This window comes from Lepidothrix coronata, unplaced genomic scaffold (genome assembly GCF_001604755.1).
Source record: "Lepidothrix coronata isolate B3197 unplaced genomic scaffold, Lepidothrix_coronata-1.0 Scaffold134, whole genome shotgun sequence".
Lineage (NCBI taxonomy): Eukaryota > Metazoa > Chordata > Aves > Passeriformes > Pipridae > Lepidothrix > Lepidothrix coronata.
In genome coordinates, this window is record NW_016690314.1 from 2,541,292 (window position 1) to 2,564,283 (window position 22,992).

At 41.4% G+C, this 22,992-nt stretch overlaps 1 protein-coding gene across 3 annotated transcripts in view; it reads right to left on the reverse strand.

Moving 5' to 3' along the window:
- Nucleotides 1–22,992, reverse strand: part of CNTN6 (contactin 6) — a 131,429-nt gene that overhangs the window by 66,304 nt on the left and 42,133 nt on the right. For 2 of the 3 annotated variants that reach the window (XM_017827048.1, XM_017827046.1), the window contains 2 exons: nucleotides 13,847–13,973; nucleotides 10,941–11,116 (listed from right to left, as the gene is read on the reverse strand). In XM_017827048.1, coding sequence (XP_017682537.1) covers nucleotides 10,941–11,116; nucleotides 13,847–13,914 — 244 coding nt within the window. In that variant the 5' untranslated portion in view covers nucleotides 13,915–13,973. The remainder of the gene's footprint in view (nucleotides 1–10,940; nucleotides 11,117–13,846; nucleotides 13,974–22,992) is intronic. The other variant, XM_017827047.1, reaches the window with a different exon arrangement.

Consider the following 22,992-nt stretch of genomic DNA (forward strand, 5'->3'; position numbering starts at 1 on the left):
AGCTCTGTGCTACTGAGGAGCAAAAAAAAGGAAACTTGGGTGTTTTAATACATGAAATTGTTACAGACAATTAGAGAAACTCCAATTTATCACCTTGCATAATTACAACATGAATTAATGCAATTTCATGCTTTCTTGATCTTGTGATTTTTTTTTCCCCCCTCATGAATGTTTCGTCATTCCCTAATCCCAAATATTACTGTTGTAATTGCTCTGGACTGAAATGTGCAGTGAATGTTAAAGCACCAGGAGGGAGAGCTCTTTGCAAATTATCCAAATCCACACCATTGCTCCCATTTCCACGTGGCTGGGGCAAACTGGGATCCATCACTTCTATTCCAGTTTTTCCCCTGTCCCTTGTTGCCTGTGGGCTATTGCACAACATGAGTGGGGTTACTGCGAGTGATGGGTCACAACAGGAATTTTCTCACAGGGAAATGGGATTAAAACTCCAACCTCCACAGTTTTCCAAGGAATTTCATGGCTGTGATTTGCTATAAGCATCTCTAGCACCTGTGTTATCAGCTGACAATTGGTCATCTTCATTTGCTGTCACTGGGATGAATTAGGAAACCCGTTGTGGGTTTGAATTTGATGCCTAATTCAGAGAATTTAGGTCAGTTATAACCACGAATAGAAAAATTGAAGCTCACTGGATCTTATAAATTATCTCAAATTCTAGATTCCAGATTTTGGGTCTGTTTTTTCTTCTTTCACATACAGGAAGTCCCAAAAATGTTGGCACTAAAGCCCTTTTATACACAAACTGTGCCTGTTCACCCCAGAAAACCTCCTGAGCATCAAGCCCCGTCTCTTGCTTCCCCTCAGTGTTGTACTCAACTGCTTTAGGGGACCAGACTGGTTATTATAGGGTGTGTTATGGAAATATCCTTCTTTCTCCATACATCTCCCAAAGGAATGGATAATCTCATCTCCTACAACTTTCACTGGAAAGTAAATTCTCCTTTCCAGCTCTCAAAACTCGCTAAGCAAACCCTCTGAACAGTTCCTTTGTCTGGATAATACTGTCAATACATTAATCTTTTCCCGTTAGCATCTAATCTCAATTTTTTTAAATGTTCTAATTGATTTTCTATGAGTTCAATTCTGAGATTAAGAGGGGTGTTATCTCTAATTAAGGTGTCTGAAAGCCGCTTAGCATCTCCCATTTCCTCCTTTTCAAACACTTGCACTTTCCACTCAACCCCTGCTGAGTTCTCCTGCTCCTTCCCCTCTTTGAGCCTTGTGGCACCTCAGGTCTGTAGGATTTGAAGCTCAATCAGCCTGGGCAATCCCTGAGTGTCTCCTTTCACCGGACCAGGTTAAAAATCAGCTGTAATTCCCACTTTTGTTCTCATTTTCCACCTTAGGTGAACGCTGCATCCTACCCCGGTTAAAAGAGAAAGTTGCCCCGTCCCCCCAAGCCCTGCTCCTCTCAACCTGATGGAGCAGCTTTCTAAAACAAGAGGGAAAAGCACAATCACCGGGTCTTGTCCTTCTCCAAAGCTGTGTAATCAGCCAAGGACCTTCATCAGTGCTTCTTTATTTAGTTAAATTGCTTTGGAGCTTCTAAGGGAGAGGACCTGTAATTTCCACATTAGGATGCACACGGGCCCTGGGTCTTCAATTCAGCTTAAATGACATGAATGGCCAATCCAGGCACTAATTTTCAAGGTGGGGAACAATAATTTCTGCCACAGTCTGATTGTCTTTTTCAATTAAAGAGTGAAAATGCCCTTTGCAAAGTAATATCAAGCTTCTCTAGAGGAAAAAATGGAAGGTCACAATTAAATTAAACAGGGAGGGTGATGTGGGGGGGGGAAAAATAAACCTTAAGCTGGCTTGATTTTTTTGTTCATGCACCAAGAAACTCAGCACAGAGCTGGTCTACATCTGGTTTTTGTTATATTCCCCCCCCCCCCTTTACAGAGTTAGCAGCATAAAATATTAAAGTTCTCTTGTGAACTGAGCCCGGGACTTGCACTGAGCAGCCAGTGTTGATGCAGCCTTAGGGCTCCTGCTCCAAAGCCCATCTGCAGGCCAGAGGCACAGCTGAGGAGCTGCCCCTCTCCGAGGGAGGGGGATGTAAGGAATATATTTTTAATATTTGATAGTCCTGAAGAGTTTTCTCACTTGTCACGGCACAGTTCACTTGTCACTTGTCAGCAGCACAGTCACTTCGCCGTCTGCAGGAGTTTGCTCCAGATTGGAGAGCTCTTAAAAGCAGATTTCTCTGCCTGGGCTGAACCTCCAGGGCCAGATTTATCCCTGCCAGAACTGCACCCCTTTGACTGCCTTACACAGGAGATGGCCCTGGCTCAAATGTCAACTTGGATGTTAATTCTTATCCAAAACTTTCTTTCCTTTACATTTCCCCTGCTCCCACCTGTTCTTTGAGTACCTGGAGATGAGTCATGGACTATTCCCTTCCCTTGGACCTTGACCTGGTTGTTGGCAGTGAGGAGCTGTACCCTGGTCCTGCAAGAAGAACCTCTTGCCTGCATATCCAAGGTTCTGATGATCACAGGCCCATTTCAGGCTACTAATTCTTTTTATAAAACTTGTACCAACAAGATAACAGTACATACAATAAAAATAGCCAAGGAAGAGAGGGCTGTTACACACTTGTGTCTGTGCATATCCCAGCCCTTTCCAAATTCCTGCCCAGCCCTTTGGAGATCTTGATCCAGCACAGAATTACTTCTTGCAGAATCACCCTGTGTTACCTCCAGCTTTATCTCCCTCGTTCCAGCTGCAAAGCCCTCACAGAAATCCTTCCAGAGGGAATTTCCAGATTTCCCCGAGTGAATGATGCAGAGGATTTTTGACTGTGACTCTTGTAAGTGGGATTTCAAGTGTAGTGTACATTTTTTTGTTGTTGTTTCAGGAGCATTTAGAAATGGATATTTACAGCTTGGGGCATTCCCTGGGCCAGCTGTGGTTTGCCTGCTGAGAAAAGCGATGCCCATGACCTCGCTCCTTCACTCCATGGAAAGTCCCAGTGACACTTTGTTCCTCCTTCTTCAACATAAGCTTCAGAACAGAGAAGTTCATTTTTTACCCTGAACCCTTTGCATTACACAGGACCAACCTCCACTGCAAAAATAATTGATTAATTTCGTTATTTTTATTCAAAAAAGCCAATCTTTTATCCCAAATATTAAAGTATTTTTTCCCCCTCAAAACCTCCACTGTAAGTTTTTTTTGTCACTCCAAAGAATGAGGAAGCTCGTGTGAACATCGTGGACATTTCACTCAATAATTTCTTGGAATCTGTGTCATATTGTCTGCAATGAAAGCAGAGTAGATAAAAAAGAAGATCACCCAGACTGCAAATACAGTCTTAGTTTATCCTTCCAAAATATTACATTTTATCAATCAGGATCTGGCAGCTGCAGGACCTGTGGAGGGTTTGTTACCCACCATATCTCAATCACATATATTGCTTTTTCAATACAGCCTGCAGTGGGTTGATTTAGGATAAACACTTTTAAAGGGACTATGGAAGGGTAAGTAATATAGAACTCAGAGATAATCTGGAAAGACTTATATGTTCCCTATTACTACTTTATCTGTAATGCTCCTTACAACATCTCTATAATGGATAGATGCATTACTTATCTCCATAGATAAAACTCTTCCTTTTGTAATAAGTTTAAGCAACTAACCTATGGAATAAAGCAGCTTTAACCAAGCGTCCTGATACAGCATTGCCTTGAACTCAGTGGTTAAACACCCCGAGAGAGAGATGTTTAAACCATCTGAGAGACAGAAAAATGTAGTTTCTGATGCTGCTTGGGCTGCTAGGACATAAAATAAATGGGGAGTGTTGTCACCATGAGCTGCAGGTTGTGTGTTTAACAACAGACAGGAGGCTGTGACTGCATTCAGTGTTGTGGGCTCTCAGAATACAGAGAAGACAAACTTTTAGGGACTGATGGAAAAAGCAAACCCCCTTCATTATGCAGCCATGCCCATATCTTCTGGTTTAAAGACTCCAGGCTGTTCTTTCGGTCTTCAGGGACGTCAGGAGATTTGCGTAATCCTATTCTTGTGCTATCTGAGCTTTAAAATAGAAACTATTATCACCCTGCCTTGTCCTGTCAGGGAGCAGGTGAAACCCTTCCAGCCTCGGCACCGGGGAGTGGGGGATGTTCCTGCTTTTCCCGTGAGAGCCTCCACGTGCATGGAATTCTGCAAGTAAATAAATCCCGGGGAGCTCAACGGAGATACAGAAAGATAAGCTGAGTGTAGTGAGGTCTTGCAGCATTTTGGGTCTTTGAGTGATTGAGCTGCATCACTTCAGTGGTTCTCTGCAAATGTTCAACTCAAAGTGGCCTTGAAGGACACGGTGTCCCACTTCAGAGTGGGCAGAGCAGAGTACAGACCCCCTCCAGCAATGCATGGCAGGTTCTCACCGTGTTTTCACATGGACACATTGTGAAAAAAGAGGGGGAAAAAGGAAAATATGCCTGAGGCTGCTGGGTCTGCTCCATGGAGAGCATCCATTAAGCAAAGACCTTGCTGTGGACTCCCCACCATGGGAACTGCTGCAGAGAGAGCTGGAGCACTGGCACAAAGTGTCCCTAGCAATCAGAACTGATAGATGGGAGTTCTCTTTCTTTTTACTCCAGGCAGAAGTTTGTCAAAAAACGAGGTTTATTTCCAAGTAACAAACGAATTTCCAGGTATATTCCTGGAACTCATTCCCTTCAGAACCTTGTGCTTCAGCTCCCCACACCCAGGGAGGGTGGCTGCTGCTGCTGCAGTTAGATTGGATTCTGTACCTGCAGTTAGAAGCCCAAAAGGCAATTTTGAGAGCTGTAAGTCTATTTAGTGACATATGGAGAGGTGACAGCAGCATTTCCACCCTCCAGACAGGATCAATCTGCAATGAGGGTTCCTACTATGGGTTGCATTTTGTCCTCACCTGCTCACGGGAAGATTCCAACTGTGAGGAGCTGCCAGGATCATTAGGAGGGCTGTGCAGAGCCTGGAAAGGAGACTTTAGTAGCTTATTCTCCATAGATCTGCAAGCTGAGATGTGTTTCTGCATTAGGGGAAGGTGTCCCTGCCCATGGCAGTGGGGTTGAAACAAGATAAGCTTTAAAGTCCCTTCCAACTCAAACCATTCTGGGATTATATATAAGCAGCCCTTTCAAAACAGAGAGGTAGAGTTAGTGCATTATTTGGCATGTGTAGGGTATAGAATGATGTTAGAAAGGGTACAGAGGCTGAGAGATTTGGAATTGTTCAGCCTGGAGAAGAGAAGGCTCCAGGGTGACCTAATGTGGCCTCCTGGTGCCTGAAGGGACCAACAGGAAAGATGGAGAGAGACTGTTTGCAAGGGATGGAGGGACAGGACAAGGGGGAATGGCTTCATGAAAGACAGTTGGTTTAGATTGGATGTTGGGAAGAAATCCTTCCCTGGGAGGGTGGGGAGGCCCTGGCACAGGTTGCCCAGAGAAGCTGTGGCTGCCCCTGGATCCCTGGAAGTGTCCAAGGCCAGGCTGGACGGGGCTTGGAGCAACCTGGGCTAGTGGAAGGTGTCCCTGCCCATGGCAGGGGGTGGCACTGGATGGTCTTTAAGGTCCCTTCCAACCCAAACCACTCTGTGATTCAATATGTCTTTAAACTTATCCTAAAGAGGATGAGGGAATGCAGTAAATGGTGTAAAACCAGGGGATGTGCCTTTGATGACGACCTGCTGGTGGCACTGCCAAGCTGAGCTCTTCCTCCTGTTTGCTCTTGTTATCAGCTGGTCACCCCTGAGTGCTTGTTGAACACTGAACTGAGCAGTTTATACCTCCTTTTGAAAAAACAAGACATTTCCAGGGCTGGCTCTTGCCCCCCTGGCTGCCAGGTGATCAGTATGCCAGCCCTCACCCTGCTGATGAATTAACAACCAGCTTAAAGACCCTGAGAGCTTTTCCTCAAGGTGGTAGTTACAACCTCCAGCACACCTTTTAATCAAACACAATTGTTACACAGGGATTTCTGGACACACACACAGCACCACAACACAACCAGTCCAGGAGTGGTTTTTAGCCTCAAATTCATGCAAGTCCAGCCTTTGCAAATTCAGAGTATCTGATCTAAGCTCATTGATTTTTCCATTTTCTGTTTCAAAGCATATAGTGGGAGTGAAAAGGGTTATGACACGTGGAGGCATTGCTGGATTGCTTTGTGATGTTGCTGTAATTTGTGTGCAGTGGAAGGTAAATAACATGATGAAGTAATCAGATGAAAAGTGGGCTTTCATGCTGGCTGAGCATCTCCCAGACATCCCTCTAACAGGGCTCTGCTAATGCTCAGCCTGTCACCATCCAGCAAACACTAAATGGATTTGATTGGTTTTAATATATTTCCCCCTCAAATGGTTAAATGCTAATTATTTTTTTGTTTCAGAATGGCAAAAACTCTGTCCTGGAGGAATTATTGCCTCTAGTTTGTTGTTTCAGCAGAACTGTGTCTTCTGTCTGCGACAAAAAGCAAGTGAGAGCTCTTGGGAGCTGGAGGTTTTGTTCCAAGTGCTCCAGCACTCTCATCCCCACTGCTATGAGCACATCATCACTGGCCAAGAGGAGGGAGGATGTGAGGATTAGAAAAATGCTGTTGAGAATAAGCATCAAGCAAAACCCTTGAGCACCACTTAGAAAACACGAGAACGTGGTTGGAGCCCAAAAACTCCAAGGGGAAATCCTTGCTGGTCCGTAGCATTGTGGAGAGAATTAAAACACGTGGTCTGGTGGCTCCACTGTGTGTCCTCCTGGGTGGTTCAGGGCAAAATGACTAATTCTAGGCATAAATTGAAATGTTTGTCATTGTTTCTCAGAATTCATGGTTAATAATGGGGGCCTGAGGTCTGAGAAAGCCACAATCGTGGCAACTTCTGCCAGTGATGGGAGAACAATTTGACTGAGAGTCTGATTTAAGATCCCCAGGCAACAATATGCTTTCAATTAATACTGAATTCTCTGGGTTTATGCCCTGCATAATTATGAATTAGGTGCAAACATGATTCTTTTTGGTGGTGGGGTACTTTTTTATTTTAGTTTGTTTGTCCAATTTCTCTTGCACATCTCTTAATGTCTCTGTTATAGAGGTGTATAAGGACTAAAAGAAAAACTAACAGGCCTGGACAGGCTGTTTCACTGCAGCTACTTATGGGGATTTCCCTCAAGACCAGTTGTTTGCACACAGTTATTTTTGCTTAAAACTGAGGAAATAATTAAAACAAATCCCCTGCGTGCCTTGGGAGAAAATTCTGGTTGAAGCTGCATCGGAGCATTTTCTCTAACAGGCTTTTGTTTGCCTTTTTTTTTTTTTTTTTTTTAAGGCATAAAATGCCTTAAGAAAAATGCCTTGGGGGAAATTTCATCACTGAAAGAGTGGTCAGGCATCAGAACAGGCTGGTCAGGGCAGTGGTGGAGTCACCATCCCTGGAAGTGTTCAAAAATTGAGTAGAGGTGGCATTTTGTGACAGGGTTTAGTGGGAATGGTGGAATTGGTTGGACTTGGTGAGCTTGGAGGGGTTTTCCAACCTTGGTGATTCTGTAAGTTGTGTAAAAGCTGAAGGAAATCTGTGGCCTCACGTCTTTCTTCAGGCTGACTCTCTTGAGTAATTCACAGAGACAAACTCCTCTGACTTGGAGAGCTGGAGTTTTCTGGGTGACCTTGTGCTGGAGTCAGCGCTGGACTCGGAGCAGGGAAAGCCCTGTGTGGGTGGCAGGTCATGACTCCAAACTCCACCCTGGAAGAGGATCCCTGTGCCTGTGTCAGGCTCTGCCACCAAAGCTTTTTAACAAGTTCCACGTCAACAGCTCCAGCTCCTGCAGAATGCACTTCAGCTGTTCACAACGTGCTGCTCGCTGGGCAGCAAGAGACACGCAGGATTTATGGGGAGCTTTCAAGTTTATTTATGACAAAACAAACCTTCTAAAGGAAGCAGGGATGCCACAGGACTGCCAGCCCCTGCGTCCCACTCATGCATTTACGCGCTCTCTCTCCGCTCTCTCTCCCTGATGCTGCCGCTCATTTTCAGCTTGTAGCTTTAATAATCTATGCCACTGCCTTCTGAACAATATTCCTCCTGCAGCTTTCCTTTGACAGCTCTGTTTTTAATAGAGGATAAGCATGAAACTCCAGCTGAAGCCGGAGACATATTTCTAATCTCGCCCCGCATTTATTTTGCTTGGCGGAGAACTCGCTATCTTGAACAGAGCAAAAAGTGTTTCTCACATATTAAGTTGACACCTACAATAGGTTTCTGGAGGTATCATTAATTCAAACTCAAACTCAGAGCTAGTTACCTTGTAGTAAAAAGACAAATACACATAAACCCTGTTACTTGGATAATAGGCTCGATTCAATTTGTTATCGTGGAGTTTGCAATAATATGCCAAGAATTCCAGCCCAGGGAAGAGTCCCAGTTTGTAGGTGTTGAATGGAAGTGTCACAACAACAACACGCCTGCCTGGATTTTAAGATATAGCCTGAAGTATTGGTTGAAACAAAGGAGAAAATTGGATGGCAACACGAAAACAAGAAACAAGGAAATGTTAACTGTGAAATAAGTGTTTCAAGGTAATTTGTTCCACTATTCTCATCAGGTCATTATGACATTTTCCATGTACTTGAGGTGGGTTTTTTTCCCTGTTGTAAGACAACTTAAAACTCACAGTTTCACAGTGATGCTGCTAAATTGAAGCATTTTCCTGTAGGTTTGTGTTTGTCACTGTAAATAACAGGCTTTGATTTGTCTGTCCTCTCTCTTCTCTGTGGGAAAGGACATAAATATCTGTCACCACTAATGAAAAAGGAGTGTGTTGCTTGATTGTGGGATATATTTAGCATTGTAGGGTTGTTAAGAGCTGGAGGGTTGAAGCAGGATGGCTGCTGTGGGCAAACCAGCCCCAGCTCTGTTGTGACCTGCTCCCTGCAGAACTCTGGGAAGTGTCCTGGTGGGGTTTGAAGCCTAAATAAAGGAACTGCTTGATATTGAGCCCATTTGGATTGTTTTACACTGGCATGAGACTTCCAGCTATTAGTGAGTTAAGTGTTTCAGAGGGAAAGGGCACCTGCACTGAGTGTTATTAAAGAACCACTGTTTTAACAGCTGAAAATACTTAATCCCATCAAGAAAGTCCATTTTCTGGCAAACAGGGCCTTCAGCAGCCAAGTGGCATCAGCTGGGTCTGGCTGGGAGGAGCTTTGCCTCAGACAGGCCAGGAATCCAACATTGTCCCCAGGAGTGGGAGGTGAGGACTGGGCTCTGCAGAACCCCCTCTCCATGGGAAGGTTCACACCCCTCTTTAGATCCTTGGAAAACTCAGTCTCACACAGAAAGCTGGGAATTGTGGTGAGCAGCTCCCCTTTTCTCTCCTAGGGAAACTTCTGAAGGATCAATTCCTGACCAATTCCCAAACCCAAAGTGCTCCCAGGAGTTTGAATCAGGGGTTGAATTTTCCAGAAAAAAAAAAAAAAGATTAAATCATTGATTATTATGATATGCTGAACCATCATCAGAGCCTTCATTCTTTCACAGATATTCCTGTTTTTTCTTCCCCTCACCCTTTTTAAAAGATATTTTATACCTCCTTTGTGCCTTCCTTTAAGGATATTCCTTTTCTTTAAGTCTTTTCCCAGCTCCATTCCTGTCCTGGTTCCTTTGGGGATTACAGACTCCACAGACAATTTTGAGGTGGCCACCTTGCTTCACTTAAAAACAGGATTTGTTCTGTCACTAAACAATTTTCACCTCCAAATCTCTTGCAATAATTTCCCACACAGGAAGTTTGGCTGGAAAAGCTGTTTCACAAAAAAAAGTGGGAAAATAATGAATCGATTTTTTTTTTTTAATTTTTTTTTTTTTTTTTTTTTTTTACATTTGACCAGCTCTGGGAAATCAAAGCTCTTTTGAGAAATTCAGGGTAAAACATTATTAAATGAGGTACTGGTGATACACCTTTTGATCAGCTCTGCTGAAAGAGAGTCTGTGAACCAGCCTGACCTCCCCTGTCTCCTTTGGATAACCCCGTGACACGAGGTTTGCTGGGAGAAATGGAACAAGATTAATAATTAATACATTTGCTGGTGTCTGAAGCAGCGACACGAAGTTGGCTTTAGACACATGTTTTATTAATGAGATTTGAAAACACTTGCAACAGACTGCTCGGAGCTTTAGACTGGGGGAAAAAAAAAAAAAAAGAGGGAATATTTGGGTTTTTTTGGTTGTTGCTGTTGTTCCCCCTCCTCCCCAGGGCATCGACAGAACTCCGTCACTGCCTATAAACGTTGTGGGAAAAAAGATTGTGAAGTTGAGAAACGGGGAACAAAGATAAAATCAATTCAAAATCATCTCGAGGCACAACGTGCTCGACCTGATGGGGCTGAAATGGGAAATATTTCGGAGCTGATTTTTCAGAGCTCAAAGATGAGATGTTTCAGAGCGTGGCCCCCACAGTTTTACACACTGGGGAAGGAAAAAGAGGGTTTCTCTGTTAATATAACCAACTATCACTGTTGGTTATGTTTTTATGCCTTAATTACACCTCATTAACTATAAAAAACTCAAAACTTAATTTTTGCAGCATTTCCCCCCCCATCAGTTGTAACCATCTGCAGGATGACAATAAACCCACTATCCTAAAGAGTGGGAACACCTTTATTAAGTGAGAACAATTGTGCTCATCTTTCTCGACCTTTCAATTTTCAGACTTTTTATTCTTGTTCCTGAGGAAAGCAACCATCAGATGTCTGGTTTTCTTATTAATATTTACCAGGAATGTTGGGGGTTTTTTTAGAAAAAACAGTGCAGAAGTCAGTGAAACCTTTTGAACAGAGTCACCCATGATATTTTAATTACCCAATAAATTACCATCCATGTGCAGAATTAATAGGAAAATAATGCTCTAATAAATATGAGCTTCCCAACTTACATGCAAATTGAAGCTTTGCCTTCCTGCTCAGAATTGTTCCAAATGAATTTGTGGCCAAACACTGGTATGTTCCAATATCCTGATTTTTATGTGGGTTATTGATTGCCAAGCTGCCTCCAACCAACCTGTAGTGATAACTCATGGTAAGATCAATATCTGTGCCATTTTGCTTCCACCTTTGAGGGGAAAAAAATCAAATTATGCTTATAATTTACAGAGCCTATTCATATTTATCTTAAATAGTGTGCTGTAGCATACCTGTAATGATAAAAATGGAGTTAAATATCACAAAATTATATCATTTTTCACACCAGACTGCTCCTTACATCAATCTTAATGATAGCAATAATTGTATTCCTTGGAAAATCTCTACTGTTAGTCACCAATGTTCACCCAAATGTCCAAAAAAGTAATTATAACTTATTCATACAAACTGAGTTATCCATCCAGTTGGGAGGGAGGTTATACCTTGACTACAGCTGTAATGTTTTTTTTTTTTATAATATGAATGTGCTTTTCAGTCCTTAAAACTTTATGATAAATCAGAAAGTTGGCTCCAAAAATGATCTGGAGATATAGATCAGGAAGGGTTTCACTTCAGAGGGCACAACAAAAGCTGAGAGAGAAGTTTTTATGATAATTTAATGATGGGAACGCTGCTATTTTAAAACCTAATTTGCCCCTTAGTCCACTAAGCAGAAAATGGATTGTGTCTGCAACATTACACAGCTGCTTACAGATGTCAAAATAAAATCTGTGTTTCAAAGAAAATACATAATTCAAGAAGGGGGATTTTGTAGCTTTACCATTATCACATTAGGGCTGAATTTTCATTGCCCACACGAGGTCCAAAGGAAGAACAAGGGAGTCAACCACTGATATCTGCAAGTTTGGGGGTTGTTAATGGCACTTTTTAGATTGTCACAACCCTAAGATTACACAAATATGGTTTTTTTCCCTGGTTTTACACATCTGTATCATTTCTGTTGACTCTGTGGGTGTGATGCCAACCCCTCCTTAGGATGAAAACTCCCCACGAGAGTTGCCAGTGGCTCACTTTGGGTTGATGGCAGTGCCCAAACCGAGGGCAATCAACTCTGAGTTAATCACCTGAAGGATCACAGCATAAAAATTGCCTATTTTTGGCTATTTGCAGGGTTCCTGACAGTGGTGGCAGCTTCCCCAGGTAACACATTGAAGGAAACCTGCTTCATTTCTCTGGGTCTCCCAATCACTACCTCTCCTTCCACAAATTCATCAACACTGAGAAACTTAGATGTGATAACAGCTGACCAGCAGCAATTTGATATTTGATGGTTTTGTGTCTCGGCTCTATTTGTTTTTTTAATGTTTTGCTGAAGTTGGTTTTGCTGTTGTTCTAGGCTATTTTGGCTTTTTATTTATTTATTTATTTCAAAGATGAGGAAAATCTCATCAGGTGCTCGCCCATGAGTGTGTTCTCTGTCCCAGCCTCAGGATTTTGCCACATTTCAGGATTTCCATATGTTCCATGCTGTCTAAAGCTTTCCATTTTCTAATCTCAGAGATTCTGGTATTTAGTTTGCCAGTTCTCTTTAATTTCAGAATCAATCACTGAAATAACTGCTGTCATCATTACATGGCTCCCAATTAAGATCTATAATTGTTTTTCCAAACAAATGCAAAGACATTGGCTTGGTTGCTGCAAATGAATTCTTCACAGTGTCCCCATAATCATTTTAATCACCACGGTACAATGATTATTAAACTTTGCATATAGATCAGGGGTTCATCTCCTGGTGTGGGCTTTTTCCTAATTAATATGTTTACATCACCGAAGGAAGGGAATTAATGAATTCATGGGGTAGGCAATGATTTAATGGCTCTGTGTGTTTTGCAGTTTACTAATACACAGAATTCTTTGAAGAATTATTTTAGGGATATTTTACTAAAACCTTGTTAAGGCAGGGGTCACCTCCATATTTTCCCAAAGTTCTTCATGCAGCCATTGGAAAATACTTCCATCAGTTACAGGAAATGCATCCAGACCAATTGTTGCAGAACTTAAATTTAAAAAATATTCTGTATTCTGATGCTGAATTCATCAGTTCCCAAGGAACACGAGGAATGTGAGTGGATATATGCTTACATGATTTAATAAATTATCTTTTCAGTGTACTATAGTAAAAATAGCAATATTTTTAAGATTTCATTGCCTTCTATGTTTCTTAAATTATTTGCATTCAAATGCAACTGTCCTGCCAAGTCACCTGAGGCTTCCTTGTAACTGGGGAAAAGATTTGCAAACCCTCCCTTAACATACAACATTTCCATTGAGGAAGAAAAGAGGAAATGTAAAAACTATTGACTGTGAACAAAAGAGAGGTGGAAGGAGTTTTTAATTCTACCCCATTTTTGAAGCAGAACCTGCAATAAGCCAAGGAATTTCGATGAGAGCAGGGCTGCAGTTTGTTTTTCAAGGCTATGAATAAGACAACTATATTTTGGAATTGTTGGGAATCATTCTACAATTTTATGCAGTGATTATAAACATATGTGATATTTACAATCATTGTAGACTTTGTCAAATATTTGACTTTGTCAAATATTTACAATCATTGTAGACTTTGTCACATGTGCTCTGCTTCCTTTTTCCCATTTTTTTCCCGTGGATTCAGAATTATTTTTTTATATTTCAAAATACTTTGGGGATGAATTTCAACAATGTTTGGGTTTTTTTTTTCCCCAGGGTGAATTTTCTTAGCAGCAGACCAGGAAATATGTTTTTTCCCTAAATTTACTCCATCCACGAACATTCCTGCTGTGAGAGCTCCGTGCATTTGATGGGATATAAAACTGTTTACTCCTGACTAAAACCCAGCTCAAAGATTTACAGTGAGACAAGACTTGCCCAGAGCTGACTTCACCTGTAGTGGGGGGGGGGATATCCTTCAGCTGTGCAGTTCAGCAGGATCTCTGGATTTGCTGAGCCCATGGAATAAGTGATATCATGTGGCTCTTGGATAAAAATAGGACCGTGAAGGGTTTCTTCCCCTGTGAAAGAAAAACAATAATTTAAGATTAGATGTCTTCAGCGTGTCCTTACACATAAAATTGTCCTTTGGAGTCCTTTGCTCTCAGTCAGAAGTGAAGGTCTGCTCTGATATTCAGCTGAGGATCCACCTCCAGACATTTGACTATTAAGGAGGAAATATTTCAAGGCTAATTGATAATAAAATCACAGATCCCTGGTGCTGGTGATTTATTTTGCAGGTGACAGTGGAGATTGGCTCCTCTGCATATTTCCTATGGAAATTATAAGGCCAACTATTAAACAATCCCACCTACCTCATGGTTGTTCTTTAGACAACAACTGGCAGCAGAAAAGGGTGGAATTGGGGTTTCTGTGGTTGGTGCTCCCTGGTCACATAACAGTCTAATGGAATCAATCACCTCCTTCTCCTCCAACCCTTCACACCCTTTGATATATTATTTTATATACTTTAAACAGCCTGGCTCCAGGGTTTGGTTTGGGTTCGTTGGGTTTTTATTTAGTTGGCTTTTTGTTTGTTTGCTGACTGGATTTGGGGCTTTCCCCCACCTCCCCCTCCTTTTTGGGTCCTTTTAAAAAAAATAAGTGGCATTAAATAATCAACCTTCATTTCCTACTTGTAAAATGAAATGATGGATTGTAAAGCAAACCCGAATTATTTCTATTTTTCATGGTGGTCTTTCTTGGTGTGGGGAGTAGGGGAGAAGATCATTTGTTCAGCAAACTGGGGGACAAAGCAGAGTAACTCTCGGGGGTGGTGGTTAAATGGGTTTTTTGTTTGTTTTTTTTTTTTCCTGGCTGTTCTTCTGGTTTTAATCCCTTGACAAATTTGAAGACTTCCTTTTTCAGTGATTCTACAACTGACCCTTTGACTTTTCTTTGCTTTGGGAGGAATTTTCTTCCCTTCTGAGTTAATTTCCTGAGTCCTCTTTACCTTCCCAGACCTGCCAGTGAAAAGCTTTTGTGAAGCATCCAAACGACCCAGAGATGCTTATTCCACATTTTAAATCAATGTAGCTGGGTGGGCCAGGGCCGAGGTACCTGATGTACATAAAAATCCCCTCTTCACCTCATAAAAATGTAAATATTTTGGTAAATCTGGAATTAATTTCCACTGCTTTGTTCTAAATGGAATGTCGACTCATTTATCACTTGTAGACTATTGAAGATCTTAATTCTTGTATCCCCTTTCCATGTCCCTAATGCAGGAGGCCCTTCACATGTGAAAAAGGACAAAATATTTTGCAGGTGCTCAGACAGCTCCTTCCCAGTGTCACAGTCCCCATCACAAAAATACCCTCCATGAATTTTAGTAGAGGCACCTTCATGCTATCAGTTTGTTTTCTCTTTAATATCCTTTTCTTGCAGCAGAGAATAACACCAAATTTGTGAGAAATGATGTGCACTTTCAGAGCCAGTGGTGTCCTAGGAGTCCATCTCTTTCTTGTAGCAAAGGTCAGGCTGGTCATTTCTAATTTCCTGACACATCCTTTTGTGTTTCCTAGAGAGAATGGCCCCATATTTCTGCCCCATTCTCCAGATTCAATACAGTCCCCATGATTTCTCTAGAGATATATATGACAAATGAATCTTTGTAGGGTTGTTTATTTTTTTTCAAGATTTAAATAATTCAGATTTTTTTTAAATCTCTTGGAATATTTTGTGAAATGCCTCATTTTTATACATAAAAATCGTGTGAATCCTCAGCACGGTGCTGGAAAGCAAACATAAACTCTTGTTACGAGATGTTTTATAAGAAATTAAACTGTATTTCTTTATGATACCAAATCAGTTTGATCTCCATAAAGACCATAATTATGCCAGCCTGAATTCAAATGTAAAGGATGAAAATGAATCAACATTCCTCCATTCATTACACGATATTGTCTTCAGCCAATGCAGAGATTAACACGGTGCCAATGGAAGAGGAGGATCCCTGTTTTTTCCATAATTATCCATCAGCAGGGGGGATGACAGTGCTTCCCTTTCACTGCTTTGTGGGCAGTGGTGAGTTATATCAGGCTGTGATATTGGAGTCAAATGTACTTAAAGAGGTTTTAGTTAGTCACAATAAATATTGAAATGTTTATCCACCGTCTCACCCAGACGAGGAGAAAAAAGCACGATTCACATTCAATCTTAATTTCCAGCCAGATCTTTCTCCCTGTTCTTTCCTGTTGTCCAACTCTGATTGGCTTCAGATTCAGCTCCTTCTGAGGTTTCTGCCCAGCTGAAAATGCAAAGTAACGCAGCCTGAGAGCAACTTAGGCTGGCCCAGCCCCAGGCTCAGGGTGTGTATAGATAACTCAGGGGGACAATATTATAAACCAGCTGACTTTTATCCCTTTCCTACCACAGATCTTCCTTCCTATTCTGACTTTTTGCAAGGTGGAGTTTTAATTACCATTACTCAAACGGATCAGTAAGATCAGAGAAATTTGGTTTGGTGAACCTGAGAGTGTCCTGTGTCAACATTCTCCATTTGAAGAGGGAGATTTTAGGTTTGTCTGGGCCAATCTCAAGAGGATTCATTGCTCCAGGACCAGAAAAGGATAGATCTGTTGGGCTGAATGCTCCAAAGTCTGCAGTATTTGCAGTTTCTGTGACCATTTCTCTTGCCATGACCTTTTGTGGAGCTGTGGATGTTTGGGTGATGTTTTGTGGAGCTGAGCTCCTCGCTCAGAGGTGATGAGCCCTTGGGGGCGTAGAACAATTTAGGTCTTGCATTGGAGAATCCCAAATTTGTGGTGAAGATTGTGAAGGTGGGGAGGCCCTGGCACAGGTTGCCCAGAGAAGCTGTGGCTGCCCCAGCCCTGGAAGTGTCCCAGGCCAGGTTGGAGCAACCTGGGACAGTGGAAGGTGTCCCTGCCCATGGAACTGGATGATCTTTAAGGCCCCTCCCAACCCAAACCATTCCATGATTCTACATGTACTATATCAGTGAATCCTCATGGAGGATCACGAGGATAAGGAGACCAGAATAACAGTAAGATCCCAGCTCTAAAAAGCTTCTAAATGCAAAACTGCTGTAATTCATATAAGCAAACCAGATAAGGAGGAACTTATCCAGGCTATTAAGTTCCAGGAAGGCTGTAAATTCCAGGGGTAGTGAGTTTCTAATGAATCTTTCTTAATGTGCCTTAGATAGAGCTTCATACCTGATCCAAAACATTAATATGACTTTATGGGCCAAAGCTGACACGTGATTAAGAGGCCTCTTTTAAATCAGCTGGATAGTAAAACACCTGTCAGTTCTAACAAAAAGGATGGGACAGGTGAGTTGGACACCTCCTACTCCTCATGACAGCAGAAAAATTACGAAAAATCCAAATTCCTTCAAAATCTGTTTAATTTTCTTTGCAGCTGAAGTCATTGGTAATTTTTAATTGGAAGAGGGGGAGTTTATGGGGTCCATGGCATGGATATCCCATGAATATCCCTGCAGATAACACTGGGGCTTTTGATTGAATCTTGTCAAGAGCAGAACAGGATGATTGTTTCCCTCATCAAAGGCCTGGACCAGGGAGCTCAAGGACTTTAAAAGGAGCATGAGAGATGCAAAAGGAGAGGCAGTGGATGAGACACTGAGTAAAGTAACAGAAGACAGCTCAAGGAATCAGATATTTAGGCTGAAAGAGAAATGGGAAAAGAAGCAGCAGAAAAAGGCCACGAAAGTGTTCTGTGAAAAGGAAAACAACTTGTCAGTGGAACAGGCAGCAGGAGACAGGCTCCCCTCCTCTCCCTCTCACTGACAACCAGCTCAGAGACTGAAGCAGGAGACACACAGAGAAAGGGAGATTAGATGATATAGGTTTGAGCAGAAGCAACCTAAAACCTGTAGGATTTCCCCAAAGGGCCTTGGGCTTTGCTGTGTTTTCTCCCTGCAGACATTGATGTGCAGAGCTCCAGAGCCACGGGGCTCCTTTCAAGTTGCAGCTTCTGTTGGAAGAGTCAAATTGGCTGTGGTGGTGAAATTCCACATTGTCTCTGTGATCAGGCACCAAACCCAGGGAGACACCTCTCTGTCTGTGATGTGGGGAGAAGGGGAGGCACTGGGGAGGTGCAGGGGTTGAAGTCCTGGCACTGCTGAAGTCAGAGAAACTCAGTAATGAATTGGGGTTTGGTGCTCAAGCCCAGAGTTTCTCTAGGAAATGGTATAAAGGGACAGCCAGCAGTGCAAGGCCCCCCTTTCAGAGAATCAGAGAACCATTAAAGCTGGAAAATACCTCTAAATCATCAAATCCAACCCTCCACTGCATTCACAAGTCCTCAAGTTCCACATCCACATAGTTTTTGAACACTTCCAACGATGGTGACTCCACCTCTGCCCAGGGAAACCTGTTCCAATCCTTTCCAACCTTTTGCAGGAAGAAATTTCTCCTAATATCTAATCTAAACCTCCCTTGGTGCAATTTAAGGCCATTTCATCTGGACCTCAGCAGGCTGATGGTACCCCTTCCTTGAGATTTGAAAAATAAGAAGACCAGAAATATTTAGGACTCTTCCAGCCCTGGTAAACGACACAGAAATTTTAAATGTTTTCACTGAAAAAGGTTCTGTATCCTCTCAGTTTTATTCCTTGAGAAATTAGTCAGATATCCCAATATTTTTTCGTGTTATTCAAACAGAATCTATGTGTGGTGCAGGTTCTGTGGCAAACAACCTGCTCAGGTTATGAACTGACTGCACAATTTCCTGAAGTGCTTGAATTCGAAAACAAACAATAAAACTATAAAATATGACTAATTACTTACATAACCAGCCATTGTCAGACTATAGCATATAAAATTAGGGTGTAATATATCACAGGTAATAATTAAGGAAGTATTATGCAAAAACCTACCACATTCTTGAGAATTACGAGCCTTTTTCAATTAAATATGTGGAGTGACAAAAGATTTTGTCAAAATCTGATGCTTCCAACATATTTTAACTGTTCTATTATGATAAGCACTATTGCTTCAATACTTTCTGTGAATATAATTGGGTATCAGGGAATTTATCACCCATCTAACAGATACACACATTCTAATTCCAGAATAATTAATGAGAGATCTCTAAATGCCAAAATGTGATGTTTCTCTTAATATCACCCTGAATTCAACAATGAGACTCTTAATTCAGATTTCCACCATACTCTGTTGGATACAAACCCCCAAATATTCCCTGAAGATTCCAGAGCAGGAGTTGAAGTTGCAGAGAAGGAAAATTGCTCCTAATGGGTTTGGAGAGCATTCAGTGGAGCTGCACTGATTTCCACCAGAGATGAGCACAGATTTATGAACAATTCATTGTGGGGATGTGTGTAAAGCTACTACAGCCTGAATCAGGACAGGGGCTATAAATGTGTCATCTGTATTAATAATGTAATAACTTATTTAAAAATAAACAAACGTGAGTAACAATGTTCCAATTTCTAATGCCTGACTTTTTTTTGGCTTTATGACAAGATTTTCTGATGGTTTTGTCCTAGTGTGCAGGATGTAGACAAGCTAAACAAAAGGTGAAAATCACCTTTTCATTTGTGGTTTGGTTGATGTCACGAACTTGGCCATGTCCTTCAGTTGGAGGATTTTGTGGAACAGACACCTAATTATGGAGACAAATATCCCTGAGGAAGTTGGAGGGCTGTGCCTTTCTGATGTCCAGCAATCCTGATGTGCCCCCTTCTCAAAGACACTTCATTAGGTTTTTGTGTTACCAGGCAAGGTGAATAAATAATAATGAACCTTTTCCAATCTACTGCACAAACATTTGGTTCCCTGTAATTTCAGTTCTAAGTGAGCCCCAGATCCAGTGACAGATCCCGTTGGCTGCATTGTGCTGCTGTAATGTTCATTTGGCACTGTTGCCAAACTGACTGAAGGCTTAATTCAATAATTTATAGTACAGGAAAAAAAAGATAACAGCTATATCATTGAATTTCCTGCCACTTAAATAAATCCACCACTTTGTTTCTCTCGAATCACGTTCGGTGCAAAATTGTGCTTTACTCTCTTAGAGGATGGTGATTAATGAAGGTCAGATAATTTTTGCCACTGCTGGTGTTGAGCAGCTCTGGGGTTTTGTGTGGTGACTCCAGAATTTTGTTGTGACTCTCGAGAGATGCTCTGGGGAGGGGGAGAGAGTGAAACACCGACTGGAGTAGGCACAGGACAACCTGATAAACCACAGTTCTGCTTGTGCATAAAACAAGGCAAAAAATAAAGACATTTTGGGGAAAATTCTTCCAGCCTTTAAGCTCCATTTCAGCCTCCTCTGAGTCTTTTCACTGCACCTCTTGCTTTGCAGCCCTACACTCCCATCCAGTGACTCTGGATGCAGAGGGAGACAAAAGAGAATTGCTGCATCTCCTCCTTCCTGGAGATCCTGAGGAAATCAAGGGGACTAAAGGCTCTGTCTCTCTTTTTCTCATTTTTGTGTGTTAAAATAAACCCTCTGAGTGATTTCAAGGGGGCTGAAATTCCTTATTCCGCCTCCCCTCTGTTCCTGGGCAGCCTGAGGTGGCCGGGACAGCCAAGCCCTTTCACCTTCAGGTTCATTCCCACGAATTTTTCCCACCTTTCATGGCTCTTCTCTTCCTGTCCCATGGCAGAAAGACTTGGGGAGTGAATCCGTTGGAGAAATACTGATCAAATACAAACTAACTCACTAGAACACTTTTTTTTTGGTGTGGTTTTTTGTTTGGTTGGTTGGTTTGGTTTTTTGTTTGTTTGTTTGTTTTTTTTTAGTTTCCCAGTAATTTCAGTATAAAAAGTACTCAGACACCTGATGACTGCTAAGCTTGGCTCCCAATTTAAGTAGATACAGTTTCATGCTCCATCAATTTTGCTTTTTTTCCTTTTACCATGCAGAGACTGAGCCAAAGTGCTTTAAAATCAGTGAAAACCTTTCCTAGAATTCAGTGGATCAACTTCCACTGAAACAAAGTATAAGCAGCTGATGCTCCATTTTTTCTTAGACTTCTCTGTGGGTGAAACTCTGTAAAATATAACATGTATTTATCTTATATTGTATATAAATATATAGTGCAAATACATTTTTACAAGCAATTACACACTCATTGTAGCTAAAGAGGGAAGAGCTCTGCTAATAATTTCTCTTTGCTCTTCCATTATGTACTGACTGCAATAAGTTATAATTGATGGTCTAAATGTGTTGGTGTTGGAGAACTGTGCAAATTCCATGTACAGCAGCTCCTGGCAGCTGCATCGTTGTCAGGCAGGTATTCAGTAGCAAAGATTCAACCACTCTGGAATAAAAAAAGATGCAATGGGAAAAGGCTGCCTTGGAAATAGTTTGAATGTACCAAAGGAAACGATGATTCCCGTTGTTTCCACACTTCCTAATTCCCATTTCTGTTCAACAGGAATCACATAATGTGAAGTGGTGTCTTGTTTTTTGCAGCGTTATGAGTCCCAGGCCTTGGAGAAAAACAATCACCATTACAGGGACTATAATGCAGGTGGGTGTTTAAGCTCTGTGTTATTTAAATTTTGCTTATTTATTTTGGATAACTGGAACAAAATGGCTCCTTCAAGGTGCTTATTTTTCCCACTAAGGCTTAAATAAAAGCAGTGAATAAAATAGTCAGGAAGAACACACCACCAGAAATTATTTTACATGTAGATAAAAAAATTCATATTCCAGACTAACACTCAGAAATAATTGAGATCATGAAGATAATAGAAAAACATGTGGACACCATTTATTTTTGTAATCCAAAAATTACTCCTCCAACAAAAAAAAAAAAAAAATCCTCAGGACACAGAAAGATCTGATCTAGAACTTTCAGGCTGCCACCTCCTTCTTGCTTTTTTGGATGATTGATAACTTGGGAAGAAAATCTTGGAAAATAAATCATCTTAAGCAGTGATCCAGGCAAGATTAAAAAGGTCTTTATTTTCTTACACGTAATTGAAGAGGAATGCCAGGGGTATTTATAACATTTTAAACCTAAGGCAGGTCCTGATTTAAATTAGATTATTCAGGCAGGATATTATCAAAATATTTATTGTCTTGGCTGCCTGATTTACATACATTTGTCATCACGGTATTGACATCCATTTAATAGATTGAAACTAAATTTAGAACTTCAATTTAAAGGAAAAAAAATGGTCTTTCTTAACCAAAAATTAGATGTAGTCTACTGCAAAATTGACTGTTGGCCAGTGAAGATCCACCCTTGGTGGGATGGAGATCAGACCTGGTGGGGCTGTTTGGATGAGATGAACTTTCCTGTCCAGCAGCACCTGCAGATCTGCCTCACTCTTGGAATATTTCTGTTTAATTATTATTTCAGCATCTTGGCAAAAAAAACCCAAAAAACACAACTATCATAAGCAGCAGAAAGAAAATAGTGATTTAAACAGCAAGATCTGGTTGGGATTTCATGGAATGTGGCTTTACCTTTGGACACCTGCTGCATCTCAGAAAACAGGGAGGTACAAAAGCTCCCCAGAAAGGGCATCATCACCCTCTGTTGTGGAAAATATTAAGCAAGCAAAATATAATTAACGTTGGATATTCTGTTATTGTGTCTGGCACTGAGAGCTCCCAGGCCCTTTAAAAATAACCAGAATAAAGGGAGATGAATGGAAGTGAACTCTGCTGAAGATCATGGATGAAGATCTGCTTTATTGCTGGCAATTAAGCAGGGAAAGTCAAAACACGAGCTATCATTATCACTCATTGATTAAAACCCAGTTAGAACATTGCAATCCCCACTAACCCACTGCTTTCTGCATTTCAGCACAATATTTCAGCAATAATTAGGAACACAGTGTAAACCATCAGCCTTAATGTTCCCAAATAAAATTGCCAAAGCAAATGATTATAGATCAGCCAAAAGCCTCTATTTGAAACCATCATCTTTTGTGGCTGTTCAATATCTTCCTGATGATCTTTTTTTTTTTTTTTTCCCCTCAGCAAACACAAATGAAGTTAAAGTCCTTCCAGTAATGGCATCCTAAAATTTAGCAGCAGCCACAAACATGATTTGGTAAACACTTATTTTTTGGA